General features: G+C 36.8%; 1 protein-coding gene across 1 annotated transcript; it reads left to right on the forward strand.

The window, feature by feature from the left end:
• The first annotated feature begins 325 nt into the window (after positions 1-325).
• Positions 326-19,110, forward strand: LOC124134295 (growth factor receptor-bound protein 2-like). Its single transcript, XM_046499032.2, has 5 exons — positions 326-442; positions 6,186-6,283; positions 8,161-8,286; positions 10,104-10,278; positions 11,359-19,110. The coding sequence occupies exons 1-5, from the start codon at positions 365-367 to the stop codon at positions 11,521-11,523; spliced, it is 642 nt and encodes a 213-aa protein (XP_046354988.1). The 5' UTR covers positions 326-364; the 3' UTR covers positions 11,524-19,110.
• Positions 19,111-20,162: the final 1,052 nt, after the last annotated feature.

Consider the following 20,162-nt stretch of genomic DNA (forward strand, 5'->3'; position numbering starts at 1 on the left):
TTAACGTTGTGTTCATTAAACGGTTAAATCCTTGCCTAACCAGAGAAATAAACATGATTCGGTTTTACCTGCCCGGTACCATGTTTATAATTAATGTTCTTGCAAATTTGTTCGCGAAAACGTTTATATTCGCGCAAACGCAACCACGGAACTTTTTACAAGTAACATATAGTTCCCGCGATTACTAATATGTTTTCAAACATATCTCGGATAATGCAGATCTCGTAGACATAATATGTATAACATGATCTTTTGATGATATTGCAATGATATTCATGGAATTACTTTGAGTTTATATAAATAAATGACAAATGGCGGTGTCGCGGAAGAATTGATCACTACCCACAAGCCTCTATGTTTCAACATGGAAGCATGTGCGAGGCACGACTTTACACAAACAGCTGATGACGAATTAAGTTTTAAGAAAGGAACCATATTAAAGGTAATAATACCAGTTAAAACATTAATCTAACATGTGATTTTGGAAATTTGAGCAGCCAGACTAAGCGTGCATGCACGTTCAGACACCTGTTGTTGTGTGCACTGCGATCACTCTGATGCTTGTTTTGATTTTAAACGGGGCATTTCTTTGACATCCAGCTTATCAATGAATCGCATTTTGTTAGTAATTTATTGAGTTGTGAAGTCATTAATCTGTGGGTATGCCTCGTTTCGATATTTCATGCAACCTCCGTGTACGCAACAAGTAAGAGAGCAGTTGTCTGCTGCCATGACAAGTGCAACTGTAACTCGAATCCGTATTACTCATCGACAGCTAGCATTTGACGATCGACTGTCATCGATACCAAACAGGAAATGAGAAACTATACGTTATTTATTTGTGGAGCAATAATTGTAGCATTATATCCCATAACACACGTATAATTCCGCTTCATTTCCTGTTGTTATTTACAAACCAAAGCTCTTCAATTTTGCTCATAATGATATTGTGAAATAATGTCAATACTATTGATATTATGTATTGGAATGAGATTCAATGTGATGCACCATAACAGTCTTATTAGAAAATATCATAGGATGTGCTTGGTAAACATTAAGTATGTATATTGTAAACATTATCAAAGAATTTGTTCAACAGGGTATTGTGTAATAGCAATACACCCTTGGTTGCCATTTAAAGATGTCAGTACAAATATTTGTTTCTAAAATGACAGGGTTGTTGAGTGCATGAGTGCCTGTTTTCAGTCATTAATGTAAGAAGTTGGAAATGAGTCTTCCTATCAGAAACATGCAAACTCACATTATTTTACACTTGGTATACCTCCATACTATGCCAATAATCAATGTCAGAAACATGAATGATGCTACTTATTATTGTTTTGCATCAAGAGCCCATCTTTAAGAAATGTTATATTTGCACGTTGATGTTTTATTCAAACTCAGTATCTATGCTGCATTTAAATTATCATTGATCAATATAAATTGGTTGTGAGTTTATCATTTACCATGTTTACAGTATACAATTTTTATCAGAATCATTTATATCTACATATCTGTATATTGCTAGTGATTCTAACTTAATCAGGTAAGCTGCTCTCATTAAGACATAAACTTTGATAATACAGAAATGGATGAACTATTTCAGCAGTGGAAGACATTTACTGTCCCTCTAACCCTGCTAATAGCAGACTGCTGTTATATTTATGGTAGTATCTCTGACAACATTAACAGCATTAGGCTTGTCATTTGATTGTGAATAGCAGGAGTGCCGGAATGTTGGCAATATTTATCTGCAGCAGTCTACTTTCTAAAACTGTTTTAAAAATCTTTAATTCATGCTTCCTACAAACCCCTACCGCTCTGTCACCTCCTACGGTTACTCTCCCAAACATAGGCTGTAGTTTCAACAGGTACAAAACTCGACCATTTATGAAAGGGTGTTGGCATTGAAATCTGAAAAACTGCTTGAGAAGTCTTGAACGTTTATATTCCAAATGTGTCATGCTTGTGTTTACTTGTATTGGCAGTGTGCTCTGTATTATTACTATTAATACCTGACCTGATTATCCATCCAATAACATGTCAATCATTATCACAATTATGGCATATGTGTGTGGTACATACTTTATAGATAAACATGTGTTTTCAGATTTATGCAGAGCTCCAGATTACTTTTTTGAGCAATTGAGTTTTTACTCTAGGGTTTCTATTTTAATTGGGCTATTACATTTTTCATTGGGTAACCAATATTTTTTCACTCAAATTAGTGAACATTTTAAGATTTTGAAAAAATGAAATAATGTTTTATATGTATATTATATACCTGTTCTCAATATATAGGCTTGACTCGGAAAGTAAATAAACTTGTAATTGTGTTTCGGAAATTAGCTCCTTTGTGCGCCTGCTGAAAAAGCTTCATTGGATAATTATGCAAGCTATTTTTATACATTTGAGTTTTTCATTTAATGCATGCGTTACTGTACACAAGTTAATTGAAAGTAATTGGGTTTTGAATATTTTTGGGGTATATTTTACCCAAGTACGCTGCTTATCTGTAGCTCTGGATTTATTTGTGTTTTTGAGTGGTCAATGCCCAGTATTTTATATTTGGAACCAATAGGGTTTTTATCGATATAGTAAAATGCAGGGGTTATAGTCACTTTCTCACGTGCGCTCTTGGCGTGAACTTCTATATAGTTGTGAGACGGACATGGCATCCTCTGGAATGCTATGAAGTCATCCTGGAATGTGATTTGGCATTCCTTTTACAATAACACTTTGATTGTAGTTTGCAGTTGTCTTGTTGACACTTGGGATGAACATGTTAATCAGTATGTTGAAGGGAGATATACTCCTTCAAAATATATCTTTGGAAGTTTGATTTGAGGTTTCATTAGAATATTGTTCTTGGTCGTGATCATGGACAACCGAAATGGAGAAACCAAATACCACTTGTGTGGGATTTTAATAATGCCACTGCATAAAAAAGGTAGTAAAAGTGATCCTAATAACTTTCGTGGTATATCACTTCTCAATATAATGGGTAAAATGTTTTCTTATGTTCTGAATAAAAGACTACAATGTTTCTTAGACTACCAAGGCATAATTGGTGAATATCAAGGGGGGGTTTAAGAAAGATCATTCAACTATTGATAACATTTTCATTTTGCAAGCTATTATACAAAAGTATATCACTCGCAAAAAAGGAAAAGTATCAGCTTTTATTGATTTTCGAAAAGCATTTGCTATGGTTGATAGGAGTAAGTTAATGTGTATTTTATTGCAAAATGGTATTCATGGCAAGTTTTTATGTATTATCCAGAGTATGTATAATCATGTTAAAGCAACTGTAACATACGATTATGGCAAGAAAATTACTGAGTATTTTTATAGTTCATGTGGGGTAAGACAAGGGTGTACTCTTAGTCCAGTACTGTTTTCTTTGTTTATCAACGAATTAGTTATATGTTTGGAAAGTAAATTCCAGGATGGTGTTTTTATCTCAGAGGAAATGTTAAATATAATTGCCCTGTTGTTTGCCGACGATTTAATACTTGTTGCAGACAGTGTATTAAAATTACAAAAGCGTCTTATATTTATACTCTGATAAATGGGGTATTGATATTAATACTGAAAAGAGTAAAATTATTGTGTTTAAAATGGGAGCAAGTAAGCAAAGCACTTTGGTCAGTTAAATCGTTAATAAGACGTTATGACATTTCGGTTACGGAAGCATTCTTTATGTTTGATAAAAAAAATATTCCGATATTAATGTATGGTGCTGCGATTTGGGGATACCAAAAATGGAATACGAAATTGTTCACCGCAAATTTTGTAAATTTTTATTTCACACGGGCTACAGAACTGCAAATCCAGTAGCCTATGGTGAATGTGGTAGGTATCCACTTCATACTATTTATTATGTAAAATGCATTAAATTTTGCAAATGAGTCCAAACAGATACCCATACCAGTGTTATAAAATGTTATTATCCATTGCTGATAGAAAACGTCCTAACTGGGCATCGCATATCAGACTTTTGCTAAGTCATCATGGTTTTGGGGATGTATGGGCTGCACAAGGCGTTGGCAATGCAGAATTATTTGTACATATGTTCAGCGAAAGAGTTAAAGATTGTTCGTTTCAAGATTGGCATGCATCTCTAGGCAGCAAGACCCTCTCATTCTATAAACTTCATAAATCTAATATCGTTTGTGAAAAATATTTATCAAATATTAAGCATTGTGAATATAGAAGGCTAATAACCAAATTTAGATGTGGACAGAATACTCTTGGTATTCAACTTATACGTAGGGGTGTTGCTAATATTGAGGAGGATGTCGTCTTATGTAAACACTGTCATGTAATTGAGGATGAACTTCATGTTATATACAACTGTCCTCTTTATGCAAGTCGGCGGGAAATGTATATCCCAAAGACAGTAAATCATAATTATTTTTGTTAAGAAAGACTCTGTCAACTATCCAACAACGATGCAATGATAAATTTTGCAAAATTTCTTATGTACGTGTTCTCAACACACACACACAAAAAAGTATCAATTAGGTAACTCTTAGATAAATAAAATTTAAATGTATTTTGTACAATGGGTCAAATGGCCTTATACAAATAAATCTGTCTGTCTGTCTGTCTGTCTGTGTGGGAGTTTAACATATGGTGGGGGTGTTGGGTAGCCTTGTAGTTAAGTGTTCACTCGTCATGCTGAAGTCCGGGTTCGATTCCCCAGGGGAAACAATTTCTGATGTCCCCTAATGTGATGCTGCACAGCGTGATCCAACTCAGTGATGTCAAAATAATGATTAGCTCTGCTCCTGATCTGCCTTGTCAGGGTAAATTGATTCACTATCAGGCAAATCTTACATTAACCATGTTAACAGTGGTGATTCTGGCTCAGGATAAATGGTTTGGGTGGTTAGGATCAGAGACTTGGTTGTTTGAGTGTTGGCAGACCTAGATGGCGTGGATCGTTGCTCACAGTATCAATCTGTGGTTGTCTAATCAAGACTCCGCTAGTTGCAGGTCGCCGTCACCTAGCTTATATAGTTGAGAGTGGTGTGGTGTTTAACAACAAACATGCATAAATGTACATGTAGAATTATAAATACTGACCTTTATGATAAGGATGTTATTTACAAGATACAAATGCAACTACTGACTTCAATAAGCAATTTTTTGTAAAGTGGCCATCTGTACAGGAGGGAAAATGTGACAATGATGTTATGCAGAATTGTTCCTTTTGTATGATCAGAGCTAAGTTTCACCCCACTTTTAGCAATATTAAAAAAAATTCAAATGTATTACAATACAGACAATATACAAGAACCATGTTCTTATAATATGGGCGATATGGTTGCCAAGTGGTTTAAGCGTTCGCCTGTCATGCCAAAGATCCAGGTTCGATGCCCCACATGTGTACAATGTGTAAAGCCCATTTCTGGTGTCCTCCGCCGTGATATTGCTGGAATATTGCTAAAAGCGGCGTAAAACCATATTCACTCACTCATGTTTAACTGTAGAGGGTCATAGTTATGTCCGTTGTTGGGGATGTAATTGTTGTTGACGTGTATTGGATGTCAATTCAACACCATTATTACTGTAATCTGGTACTTGTTTATATTTGATCGTAACAATCATCAGGTGAGTGAGGGAACACTCGGCTGCCTCAGTCCATGATCACATGATCCAGACACAATCATTTTCCACTTAATTACAAGCTAAACAACAAACACCAAACACCAAACAGCATGAACAGAGTCATAGTCGAAGGTCAAGATATTCCCTTGTTATCCGAGAGTTTTATTCCAAAGGTCATCTTGGAGAAAAATTACATGTATGTACCAGCATTCCTAGTTTTGTCCCCTGTCTAATAGTGATCAGGACTGTGGTGATGTAGTTCATGGCACAAAACAACATGCTCTTACTCTCACTATTTAGCGGGGTGGTCGGGTAGCCTAGTGGTTAAAGCGTTCGCTCGTCGCGCCGAAGACCCGAATTCGATTCCCGACATGGGTACAATGCGCGAGGCCCATTTCTGGTGTCCCCCGCCGTGATATTGCTGGAATATTGTTAAAGCGGCGTAAAATTATACTCACTTACTATTCAGTCTATGTAGATTGGCTACTTGGGCCTATCCTGTCCCAGAACAACAATGTGAAACTATTTATGTGACAGGTATGAAGACATTTCTTATGGTTCTGTTTCAGATATTGAGAACCGATGAAGACAAGAACTGGTACAAAGCTGAACAAGATGGAAAGGAAGGATACATACCAAATAATTATGTAGAACTAAAGCCACATCCGTACGTTTCCTCATCTGATTTGTGCTCTAGCCAGGAATTCCTTGCAAATTCTCCACAGAGAAGATAGTGTGATAAGTGAACCAAATTATTATTTGTATAACAATTAACATGTATAAATGTTTCTTAGGTATTGCCACAAAGTGTCTCAATTCAGTGTGGAAATAAATTTCTGCCTGTGGCAAGTAACTTTTCTGTTGGGCTGCATGACTTTTTCTTCCATCTGCCTGACTGTCTGGCAGATAATTTTAAGACTACTTACATATTCAATTTTATCATATTAATTCTCATAGATGCTCAAGTAACATTTGCATTATTTCAACTGAACAAAGATGCAATTTGTCCCCGTTTTTTCACAATGTTTCAATATTTATAATGGTGGTTGGACGTAACACCGATGCATTGATGGATCGCGAGTAAAAAATATCGATTCATGTCTTAAATGTTTACTTTAATGGTTGTTACACCAACCACTAATAAGTAGTGAAATTTAGTAGCGAAAAAGTAAATATTTTAATACACCATACTTGACACTGCCAACTGTAAATCGTCAGTGTGCCAGGTATTTGGCCATCCTGTCTATGAGAAAGATGGCTTAAGCACCACAGATAAGAGCACATACAAGTATCGTGATACGTATCGGATCGTGAACAACATATCGTGATATGTATCGGATCGCACAGTTGATGTATCGTCCCAGACCGAATTTATAATGTCTGAATGCAGGCAGGTAACTTTGAAGATGTGCAGGCAACATTTATGGGTCACCTGCCTGACTGTCTTGTTGGGTTTCAAAATTATTTCAAACACTGTCTCTATTTATTAAAAAGTTGTTACAAGACCTGAATATAGGCAATATGGTTATTTTACCAAGTATGTTCTTAATTTCTATCTTACAACATGTACAACATGCACAAAATCTGTATATAAATATGTCTCATGTATAACCTACTTAACCATTTACATGAGCATGATTAACAGAATATTGTCAAGATTATTTTACTCACAAATACTTTCTTCTCATTTTTAACATGTTCAGCAGTGTTCCTTTAAACTGGTAAAATAAAACTTCGTGCAAGAATTGTTGACGTATCACAAGAACAAAACTTGGCATTCTCATAAATGTGATATCATTACGCCAGGTAAAATGTTAGCTGACTCATCAAGTTCATGTTTTTGTTGTCGTGTTTTACATGAGAGGTTTGCCTTGTATCTGTTTATGACAACTGAAGGTTAAAACTGTATTATTGTGATTAAAAACCTGCAACAATATGTATTGCAAAACGATAAATGGGTTGGTGTATTGAGAAAAGACTTAAGTGTGTATCAGTAATGACATGAATGAAAATCTTCAAAAGTGGATGCAAGCAGAATGTTTAGGGCAATATATTCCAGTACAATATTCCAGTACAATATTCCAGTACAATATTCCAGCTAATATGCAGGGGTTATCTGGACCTGCTCAGAGACCAATATTCGGCCCCAACTCTGCAGTAAATGACAATACAATACCCAATTTGAATATTAAAAAATACCAATACCTCAGAATTTTCAAAAATAAGTACTCTAAAAAAGTCAAATTTTGAACTGTCTCTCATTTCTCCCCCCTCAGTGACCCCCAGTAGGTCTGCCAAATGCACTTTGTTTAGAGTCTGAGATAAATCCCTGACACAGCTCTACTGAGAGTTGGTCAGCTGCTTATCCTACATCAGTGTCAGGTCAGAATTGGGCCCAAATTCTTGAGTTTGAATTCTTGGAGATATTTGAGCATTGTGTAGATGTTCATGATCAGGTGGAAGCATGTGACTTAGTCTAGTTAGAATTGCTGGAGTCTGTCTGTTGTGCTCTTCCATGTGCAATGGTGGCCATGTTTGTTGCAGGTGGTATGTTGGTTCTATATCACGGATGAAGGCGGAGGAGATGCTACTGAATGGGAACCATCAGGACGGGGCCTTCCTTGTACGGAACAGTGAGAGCACGCCGGGGGAGTTCTCTATATCAGTCAAGTAGGTTGTGCAGTCACTTCACACAGGTCCAGAAAAGCTGTGTGTTCGCACGAATATAAATCATCATTAACAAATTACTTTTGAGCCGACAAATTTGAGTCTACTGGCTTGAATTTGGCTCTTTGGGTCATTTTTGGTAGATGTAAGTGTTATGAAGCTTTAATATTAAAAGAACTAAAATTAGTTCTTAGGCAATAGCTTTTGGAAAATTTGAACCTTTTTAAATTTTCATTTTTCAATTGTTTTTTTTGTTTTTTGGAGTGTCCATACTAATATGTAACCAAATAACCAGTACATGCATACATTGAGTACATTTCTCATGAATGAGTCTTCTGAATCTCGCTATCAGGATGAAAAATGAAGTAAACATAAATCATCTGCTTGCAGCAAATCTGATCCACAATTGGGTAGATCCCTCTAGGAACGTAATGACAGACGATCGTGATTGGCAGATTGACTAGTTCTATTTTTAGCCTGAGGGAATCCCAGAGCAAAGAGAAAACAATGTCTACACAATAATTTAATAATTTTGAAAATTTCATTCAATAATAATAATGTTGTTTACAATAATTTCGGCAAAATCGTATGTGAAGTGATCAGTAGATCACCGTTATTAACAGCAACCATGGTCTGATTACCGCTATTGACGCCTTGAAACAAACTTTAGTTGACAGAGAATGGATACATATATCATAAATGCCATGATTTGATTCGTTCAAAGTCATATTTGTTTTTGTTGGACGATTCCATGTCAACACGTAATTCTCGCAATCACGTGCACGGGAGCCTTGACGGTGACTGGTCAGACGGGTTCCATGTAAAAAATAATACCCGGCAATAGCGATCAGCTGCTTTGTTTAGGGTTATTATTATTTTAAATATGTTTAGTAAAAGCTGCATCTAAATTAACAAGATATTGGAATATATTATTCCTGATAAAAAAATAGTTTCAGATACAACTTTTGCTGATCCTTGCATTAAAATCCTGTAAAGTTATATCATTGGGTGTGTCTTGACCGAATCACCGGTAGATTCCAAGAAAACATGTGTACAGCTGATTGCTGTGTCTGGCTTAGTTTACGAGGAAATACACAAGGTAATCTTAATCCCTGGATATAAAACAATGCCTAGCTGAACCAAAAATACAATTTAAACGGTATATCAACATGTCTGGTGATTTTTTATCTCAAATTTCGAATTTGTACTGACGAAGTTTCTCATCACCGTTCGTTTGCCTGACTTCGCTGAAGGGGTACGGTGTTCAAGACACTCTAGAGTTGCCTGTAGGCTTCACACTGGCCTGGAAAGATATTTGTTGTTTAATGCCGCACACAGCAATATTCCAGCTGTATGACGGCGCTTTGTAAATTATCATGTCCTTACCGGACCATCTAGTGATTGACATTCATGAGCATCGATCTAAGCAATTGGGGTACAATTACATGCATCAATCTGACCACCCAATCCCATTAGTCTCTTCTTACAGCAAGCATAGCACTTTTTACGACAAGCATGGGTTGCTGAAGACCTATTCTACCCCGGATCTTCCTGGAAAGTACTTGTATTTCTCAGGGAAGATTGAGAATTAAAGAAAAGAGTTCTTTTCTTTTAAAGTGCTAGCATTTCCTTTTCATTTATCATGTTGATGAACAGTTTCACTTATATTCAGGTATTAAAATTAATAATTACTGAACATATGCTTGAAAAATTGAATTATTCTTGGAAAAAAAGGAAACTTTTTCAAACACACTTGCAAATAGTAGTCTCATTCATCTGTTTAGTTGATTTTCACTTTGGTATAATTTTCTGACTTTCAGATATCAAAATGGTGTCCAGCATTTTAAAGTATTACGAGATGGAAATGGCAAGTACTTCCTTTGGGTGGTGAAGTTTAATTCCCTGAACGAACTCATTGAGTACCATCGGACATCCTCCGTCAGTCGCCAACAACCTAAGCCAATTTACTTGAAGGACATGGAACCTCAGGTCCAGGTAATAGAGCTCAAGTAAATCTGCTGATGACCATGTGTGTCTCTCTATTTGTGTGTGTCTGTGTCTGCCTGTGTCCGTGTGCTTGTCTCTGTCTCTCTGTCTCCATCTCTCTGTGTCTGCCTGTATCTGTCTCCATCCCTGTGTCTGTCTCCATCTCTGTCTCTATTTGGGGCCACGGGTGGCCCAGTTGTCTTAAGGTGTTGTGTAGAGTTGTGTCCCCTGGACACGCCAGAAACCTATGATTGTGGTTTGAATCCCGGTTCGCCCCGATTATGTTTCTAGGTTTGTCAGCACCATACCCGTGCTTGTGGGTTACACCAAAGTGGTAAACTTCTGAAACCTGGATCACTTCAGGCTTTCCTTCCACATTAAGCTGACACGCCGCGATATAAGTGGAATACTTTTGAAAGCAGCATTAAACCCAACTCACTCACTCACTTGCAACAATAATACATTTGTCTTCCACAGAAAAAAAATGATATAATTGCCTAGTAACTATAATCAAAATTTTAGTTTTATCAACATTTGAACATGATGCTCATGATGTCACTCACTGAATTGTCTGGTCCAGGCTCGATTATTTACAGACGGCCATCATATAGCTGGACTATTGCTGAGTGCAGCATTAAACATAAACAAATCGAATATATCGATATACGATAGTCCAATGTGATTAGTGCCTAGAACAAGTGACTGCCTCCGTGGTCTAGTGGTAGAGCGCCCGCCCGGAGAGTGGAAGGTCCGGGGTTCGTTAAAAGATGGTACTTGTTGTTACCCTGTCTGGCTCTCGGCATTAAAGGGCTAAAACAAGGACTGGTCGGCTCGGAGTCAGTATACTGTGTCTGAGTGGGGTATCCATGTTAAACTGCGGCATGATATCTCAGTGTGCTAGCACTATAAATCGGCATTAGTCCGGACTAGTACAAGCAGCCACACACACACATACACGTGCATGCACGTCGCTATATAAGCACAATAATCTTGGACGCGACATTAAACCCAATTTCACCTCATTTCACCTCACCTCACCTTGAACAAGTGACATTAGCTGAAGTATGAACTGTTCATCTTCATTTTCAGTATGTGGAAGCCATGTATGACTTTTGTCCAGAAAGCTGTGATGAGCTGGCATTCAAGAAAAAGGAAGTGATCAAACTTATCGACAAGGTGGATGAGAACTGGTGGAAGGGGGAACTCAAGGGGGTGATAGGTGTCTTCCCAGCCAAATATGTCAAGATGAAATAACACCGGGAGGGACAGCGCCACAGTGACATGCTTCGTGATCGGCATCTGCTGCACAAGTGTTCTCTTCAGTGACTTGAGCCAGACGAGATTGTGAACTTAAAAGTCATATTTAATTCCTACATAAAGGTATTCTCATTGAGTATCATGATACAGTTATTTGCAAACTTGTGTTTGTAATTTAGCTTGTACACCAAGTGCCAACTTCATTTTATCAAAACCAATTTTATGTGTTGTTTACGTTGTGCAGATTTGCTTGAAAGCAATTTTTACGGATTATTTGAGCACCCCACCAGTCTTGGAGTATTTGAGATATTTCTTGGACAGTGTTATGTTAGTGTATGGGATAAGTGTGAATGTAGTACAAGCTGTATCTAACTAGAGCAATAATTATTTCCTGGGTGCTCTCAGGCTTCTGTGTCCTGGTGGATGTGTTGAGCTTTGTACTAACAGTGAACAGGACACTTGAAAATGATGCATGATAGATTTGCGTGATTTTTTATGTTTTGTATTACTAAATCTGCTCATTTGTCTTTAGTTAGTTTTGAGGTCTGATATTGATCTGATAGAAAGAACCTGAACGTGTTTGGTGGTTTTCAGTGTAAAAGTCATCTGACTAGAGGTTTCAAATGTAATTTGGACGTATCAAATCAATAACATACCTCAAAATTCTGAGCAAACATAGCAGGTTTATATAGTCTACCATGACAAAATAAAATGAAAAGTGAACGTCAGTGGTAATGTGGTACTTGGCTAAGTCTGTTGTGAGTAGTTTAAAAATGATGTTCTCACTTATAGTCAATTGCCTTTGAGCAAAGTATGCTGTGTACTTGATTTATAGATTTCCAATGATATACATTACTCACAATGTTAAACTAACACAATGTAGAAGAGCAATTGTGAGAAAAAATAGAAGGCCACCCCTCAAAACAAATGAAGCGGATATGGCATTACTTGCAGGGTTTATTTCTATACATACATAACCATAGAAACGACACTTCAACAATGTGATGTTGTGAATGTGACCTTGCAGTCAATGATAGAGAAGAGTCAAATTTCAAGCAATCTGTGTCCCTGAAGTTTATGATATACTCACATATTCGTTCATTATTTGGTGTCAGTTCAGTATGGATTGACACACAGGTTGAATGTTCGAGGAACCTCACTGTGACTGTTTGTACCCTACATTTGCTACTATCATCAGTATTTGAAACTGCCTGCAAATAAGGAAGGAGAAATAATGATTTCTCTAATGATTTGCTATTACAATGATGCAGTTGTGAATGTTTTGAAATAGAGGTGTGTTATTGAGATTTGAAACTTCTGATTTGCCAGCAGGTTCTACTAAGTCATGGAAGAATATATGTGTTGACAGCAGCATCAGTGGTCATGAGAATTGTTCCTTGAACAGTGATTCACGTACAGCACATGTGTAATTATGTGACACTGCTAGGATGGGTTTGTACCAAAATTTTACACGCTTGATGCTCCAACATTCTCTCACAGTTTGCCATAATTGATAGTTCCCTGTAGAATATGAATAAGAATTTCTGCAATGCAACATTTTGAATAATTTAAGAGCTATCTTTTTTAAATTTTTGAAAGGAAAGACTTTTCAGGTGTTGAACACTTTACCTCAAATTGATTCACTGTTGAATAATTGTCCTATCTTGATAATCCTTATGATTGATAAGCCTGTTATCGTCAACCTAAATATTATCATTATTATTACAATGCAAAATATTTTACATACTTTGATTTGCCATGTCTTCATATCTGTAAATATTGTACATTGTAAAAAGAAAAATGACATTTCTGAACTTGCACAATATATCTCCTTACTATGGCTGCATTCGACAGGGAGTACTTTTTCAGCCAAACTGTATATTTGTGTTGATGGAAGTATGATTATGAGGGCTGTTTCAGTGAAAGCAGCTGGAACCATGGTAACCTGTAATAAGGTGGCTGGATAGTTTAAACTTGTTGCCACGGTGACTATTGTTTGAGAGCTACTGTAACTATGGTAACTGTTTGACAATTGTCTGCATTAGTTATATTCACATTTGCTGCAGTTTGTAGTTAGATATATAGAAAATATTCCACCTTTTACATGCTGTAGACAAACCATGGGTAATCCCTCCCAAGCATTTTGACTCGAGTCAGAAAAATGCAGTAAATGTTTGTAATGGTTTATGGTGAGGCTTTTTATCAGCATTATTGTGTTATGTGAAGATATTGCCCTGATTTATGCAACGAATATGCCTGATTTACTTTGCTTTGAGAGTTTTTGCATTTACTAGTGTAGCGATAATTCTTTTCATAGTAAGGAGCATAGCCACTGCAGGGTTCGCATAGGCTTGAAAAGGTCTCGTTTTGAGGCCCATCTTGAAAAATCCTGGAATATAACTTCTGCCTTAAATATGCCTTAAAAATGCCTTTAAAATGAACAGTGTGCCTTGAAAAGGCCTTGACATTTTCTTACCAATGCCCATTATAAAAGAATTGCTTAGTACTCATAAATATGTTTTTTATATTTTTTGAAAAAAATGTATAAAATAAACATTTGAAGAAAGCAATTAGTAGGGATCTCTTTACTGTTGGAAACCATAGTTATCTCCCTTCCAATGATCGTCTGCTTCTCTTAAGAGTCCAATATATAATTTGGATTTCCTTGCATTTGTTGGAGGGACCCTTGAAAAGATACTGGTATTTAATTTTGTGACAAATTCACAGCGAACCCTGTACTGCAATGATGCAGATTTTGTTTTTAGTTCAATTGGTCATTGACTAGGGAAGCTCATTGTGCATGGTTGTTACCTGTCCTGTAGAATTCAACTATTTTTATCAAAATGTTTTAAATTTGTGACTTGAGTTTTAGAATTGAACTTTATTTTGGAATTGAATTTGGGTCATTTGATATTTGAAATGCTCTCTAGGCATGAATTTCTTATAATAACATTACACATTTAGCACGTTAATATACTTAGATCATGGGTCAAGGTCATTCTCAAGGTCATGTTTTTAAACAAATGTTTAAGATGCATTGACTGTGGCTAAATAAACTTGATGCATGTCATCCTGGCAATCTAGGCTTGAAACTGGTAAATGTTTTTGAGTGACCTTGCATGATGTAAAAGTCACTGTGAAGGTCATCTATTAAGTATGTGACCTTGATATTTATAGTGGAACCTGCACAAGTGTTTGCATCAGTAAAGAAATTGTAGCTTTGTCGATTTTGGACTGCAATGCAGACTCTTCAATAGGTTTAATACATTTTTTGTTAAAAATGAAGGTTTTTGCTCTGTCATAGCTTTTGCTAATAGACTGAGTAAATCTATATCACGAATGTGTGGAGCATGGAGAGATTTGTTGATCTCCTGCAAAAGATAGGACTTTTTCACACTGTCATGCAACCACAAGCTTTAAGCATCTAGAAAAGCTGAACTTTGGTGATCAATATTAACATTTGCATGATGATATAGCCAACTGACTGTGGTGTGTAGCCGGTGTCATAAAATGATTACTGTGTTTTCATAATGGTTGGCATGGATTATTCTGTCATTCAGTATTATGTATAAATAGTTAGCATAGATTTTACTGATTTTCCTTTGGTCAAACCAATCTGGATATATATTGATGCGTCCACCTCCAGTATGCCCACGCATACGGACACAGCATCCTCTTTGTCCATTGTAGTAATATTGCAGGATCTCAGATTTGCTGTCTCCCTTTCACTTGTATAGTGTGCAGACATAGATTGTTCTATGGTGGTTAATTATGCCTTATTATGTATATGGTCCTGTGTTTGAAATAGAGAGTGTAAGTCATGGGGTCCTTGTCATAAACTAAATGATGCAATGTCCATGTCATTAAAGTCGTATCTCGTGTTCCGATATAATAGCTCTCTGTGTTAGGATTTGTGGTCACCTCTATTGAAGGTTGAGTGAATTCAATCCTGAGTGAACTTTGACCGCCCAACCTGAATACAGGAAGGGTTGGTCCTTGGGCCAATCAGATGTCAGCTTTCTAAAACAATTAGGCTTATATCTTTACCATCTCGATTCAGAAAATTCTATTGTTAACAAATGAAAACCCTCACAGAACATTTCTTCAATTGTAGTAACTAACATTTGGCTCTTCTGATACTACAGGGTGAATTATATGTCAACAACAATGATGGCACAACATTTATCGTATGAATTCGGAACAAGCAGAATAACTTCATTTTCAAGATACAGAAATGAGATATGCAGGTCTGAATGCTTTGCTAACTCTTTGAGAAGTTTGGAGCCTAGACGCTGATTAGCTGATCAGAAAGTTCACTTGGTGCGATTCCTGGAGATGTTGTCACATATAAAAGTAACTGATTTTTAGTGAAATTGATGGTATGTCAGGTTCAAATACTGTAGCAGCAATCATGGAGGACCCCAGGACCCTCTTTCCTCTAACACTGTATATCTATCACAGAGCTGAAATAATACAGCATGTTTCTGTAACAGACTCGGACTGAATTTCAGTAAATGCCAAATCCTCTGTAATTGATTTCATATTGGGTTTGATCAGAATATGTCATTAACATGGTAATTAAGACATGTAACATGATAATTAAGACATGGTGACATGGTAATTAAGACATGTAACATGATAATTAAGACATGGTGACATGATAATTAAGGCATGGTGACATGATATTTAAGACATGGTGACATGGTAATTAAGACAAGGTGACATAATTAAGACATTGTGACATGGTAATTAAGACATTGTGACATGGTAATTAAGACATGGTGACATGGTAATTAAGACATGTAACATGATAATTAAGGCCTGGTGACATGATAATTAAGGCATGGTGACATGATATTTAAGACATGGTGACATGGTAATTAAGACAAGGTGACATAATTAAGACATTGTGACATGGTAATTAAGACATTGTGACATGGTAATTAAGGCATGATTACATGATAATTAAGACAATGACTTGCATGTGCAGCCATTTTGTGTATAGTGTGCAAATCAGTACTCTTCCATTATTTGAAGTTTGTGAGGTGTTGGTGACTGCTGTGAATGGAGCCCGATATCAAGCCTGGGGCAAATCAAAGTACCTGTGTGATCCATGGTGGCCAACAATGTGATCAGTTCAAGACGTGTATGTACATAATAACTATAAGGGAGCATTCCAAAAGTTGGATGTTGGATAAAATCTTAATTCTTCTTTCTCAAATTTTGCTCTGAAATAAAGCCCATCTCCCTCACAGGGAGAAAAAGCAGTATCCGAAAAAGCAGTCAAGTTGACAACTTCCAAATCTCTTAAGTAATAATGATGGAGGATTTGTATGACAAAAGAGCCTCTTTTGGATGTTGACATTTTCACTGGAGGTTCTTTAGGGTTTGGTATCCAACACTGAACTTTTAAACTGCTCACTTATGAGAATAATGTTGAAATATTTGTACTTTCGTTATTCTTCAATGAACCTGTCAGTGCAATGAGTGTCCAAACATGTACTCATTGAAATATGGAATCATTTGGTGACCTTTTGCAATAATAAGTTTCCTCTGGACATAGGTGTATGGCATCCTGTGATTTAAAAGAAGGAAATGTATTGGCGTTCAGGTTTGAAATGGAGAAAGTTTAGTTACAGTGATTATCAATGTGGATGGTCTTACACCATCCAGTCTTAACATGTGACACATTCGGCCTGTTACTTGACTAAGTATTGTGTATGTCTAAGTGCTGGACTGTGCCAGGCATCTGTTGTTATATGTATATGGTTATTGTATACATTTTGCTTTGTGTGCTCATGTTTTCAATATGCTGTGCATTTGAAATCTGTTTCCTCTTCATGTGTAGCTGTCTGGAACTCTGTGCATCCTTGAATTAGCCCTGGGTGTGTTGACATCTGAATTGTCTATGGCCTGACATTTAATTGGGCAGGCATTATTTTGTTTCAAAGGTTTCAAATATCTTTTTTTTTTAACCTATAAGTTTTAACATATAAAAGGGAACACAGTTTGACCTGGGGTTTAATGGCAGGCGTGTATTTCTGATTTCTGTGCATTGTTATGCCTGGTGTATATTCAAGGCTGGCGTTTATTCATGGCATCACTTGTTCAAGGATTTACAGTAATATTAAGTCCTTACTGAGTAACTTCCATCATTATCGGTTTATGCTATTTCAGTTTCTTGCACTTTCAATCTTGTATGAGTGTCGTGCTTCAGTTGTCAAACCAATATGGAATCTTTGGTAAAAGAAGCATTTTCACTTGGCATAGGAACATGTTGGGTTTAGTCAAGAATTATTTTTCACAATAAGTATGGAAAATACAAACTCCCTTTTTCTGAAATTAACAGTGTTTGGATGAAACTGTAAACAAGATGTTGACCTTGACACTTCTTATTAATATCCCTTATACCGGTAAGTGAGGGATGTTTGTAGGATAATTTGCCTCTGTTAGTCCGGATCACCACCATCCTGACAAATTCAGTTTGGATAATCAAGTGACATTATGATAAATGCATGATTCATTTAGTGTAAAACTTAAAAATCAGGAGGCTTGCACTCTGAATACTGTCCAGAGTAAGACTTTGTACAAGTTTTGATCATAGAGACACTGAAATATTCACTGTCAATGCTTCACAGATTTGTATACACTGTTCCTCCATCAACCATGAATACATACATCCACTTGTTGCGTAGTCCCTCTTTTTAACCAAGGAACCAGTCTGGTTCCAGCGAGATGGAAACCTGCGGATTTTCAGACAAATCAGAGCGCTGACTACATCGCACAAACAGCAGTATTTCTTGTGCAACATGCACCACACATGACTTCAATGTCGGGCTTGGGTTGGGTTTGCACCAAGTTCATGCAGTCATACACATGCACTGTAAATGGCCTAATTTCATTAGCTAGAAATAGACATGTCATTACTACGGCACAAAGCGGCGTACATATTCACGGGTGATGGAGGTGTGTAGAGTATACAAACCTGTGAAGTATTGACAATGTCTCTAAACTTTGATTGCGTCAAGTCTGAATGAAACAGGCCTTGTTTCCCGGGCAGTCGTCCGTATTTGCACCCCTCAGCTTGTGTTTGATTATTCCTCGGGTTTTAGGTTGTTACTGCAGGTTTTACACGTTGTTATGCCTCGAGTACAGAAGCGGTTCTGTAAGCTGCTGAACTGCATGATTATGGCCCGATTCTGTGGTATGCCCAAGGAAAAGGCCGTACCTCAGACATAATGAAGCCTAAGTTATAAGTTGAGAGTATTTTTATCTTGTGTTTTATCTCTGATACGTGTACCAACAAATGTGATGACTGCTTATACTGTTAGTTAGGTCTACTGCATCCTTGATTATACAGTGCATTATATCTCCATACGCTTTTGATACATACCCTGGACCATTTGTTACGTTGCTTCGTTATGTGCCCTATTCAGTTGGCACACCATTAAAACTAGCTATCCAATCAAATTATTCTCATGAGCAAGAGAAATCCTGTGGAAATAAGAGTGATGGAGGTTGTGACATTACTTCCGACATGACCAATAGTGGCGAGAGGGTCCAGGGTTTTTATCACAGACTTGAGAAAAATACCCTGGATGATAAAGGATGGGTCTACTAATGCCCAACAATGTCTATGCTCAGATATATTATACAAGCTGCTTCTATTTAATGCCACAGATGATATTTTTAATCATAATCATATGCTTTTTTCATATGGATATGAAATTCAATGGTTGTAAGCCACAGTAGGTTTCCCATAGGGGATGTAACCCTCGCCGATGTGTTAGAGTATTAACTATCATTGAAATTTTGACATGGAAGTAATCAATCTTTGTATATGAGGTGTAATACTAGCCACTAGCATCATCTTTTCAACTTGTTGGTCCATTAGAATAGTGGTCCACGTGTCCAATATGTATTTGCCAAATTAGTTTTCTTGTCAAAACAGCTACCGTAGTCGAGGTAAATAACACCCTATGTTAAAAGAGGTCTGCTGTGATTTTGTTCACGGAGCAAATTAAATTGGGCGTGTAGTGGGTCATTCAATGACATATTTTAAGTATATTTGAAGGGATGACACCTTGAATCATAAACTGAAAGTTAAATCAACAAAGATGTCGGGTATATCAAATAAAAAATTGGATTTTAAAAGAGGTCGATCATTGCTTCTGGCTAAAGTGAATGAAAGTAGTGCAGCTGTAAACTTTCTTTAGACTATTGATACCATTTCGCTTCATGTTCAAAATTGATGAACTACAATATTTGCATGTTTATCCATATGTAATAAATTTGAAAACGATTAATTTTATGCAAACTGATAACATGTTAAGTGATTTCCTTAAATGTCTCTACAGTAAAGTATAATTTAGGGTGGTATGTAATCTGTTCAGCCCAATAGAATTCTCTTTTGATCAAAGGGGGCATGGGTGGCCAAGTCGTCTTAGGTGCCGCGATTCGCTGTGCAGAGTTGCGTCCCTTGGGCATGCAAGAAACCTATGATTGTGGTTTCGAATCCCGGTTCTCCCCGATTATGTTTCTAGGTTTGTCAGCACCATACCCGTGCTCGTGGGTTTCACTGAAGTGGTAAGCATCTAAGACCTGCATCACTTGGGGCTTTCCTCCCACATTAAGCT

This window comes from Haliotis rufescens, unplaced genomic scaffold, assembly GCF_023055435.1.
Source record: "Haliotis rufescens isolate VD_foot unplaced genomic scaffold, xgHalRufe1.0.p SCAF_11, whole genome shotgun sequence".
Lineage (NCBI taxonomy): Eukaryota > Metazoa > Mollusca > Gastropoda > Lepetellida > Haliotidae > Haliotis > Haliotis rufescens.

Bases quoted from the DNA above. Each gene is read 5' to 3' on its own strand.
- LOC124134295 (XM_046499032.2), top strand. From the start codon at position 365: ATGGAAGCATGTGCGAGGCACGACTTTACACAAACAGCTGATGACGAA. The intron at 443-6,185 runs GTAATAATACCA...GTTCTGTTTCAG, and splicing joins AGAAAGGAACCATATTAAAG to ATATTGAGAACCGATGAAGA. The intron at 6,284-8,160 runs GTACGTTTCCTC...TGTTTGTTGCAG, and splicing joins GTAGAACTAAAGCCACATCC to GTGGTATGTTGGTTCTATAT.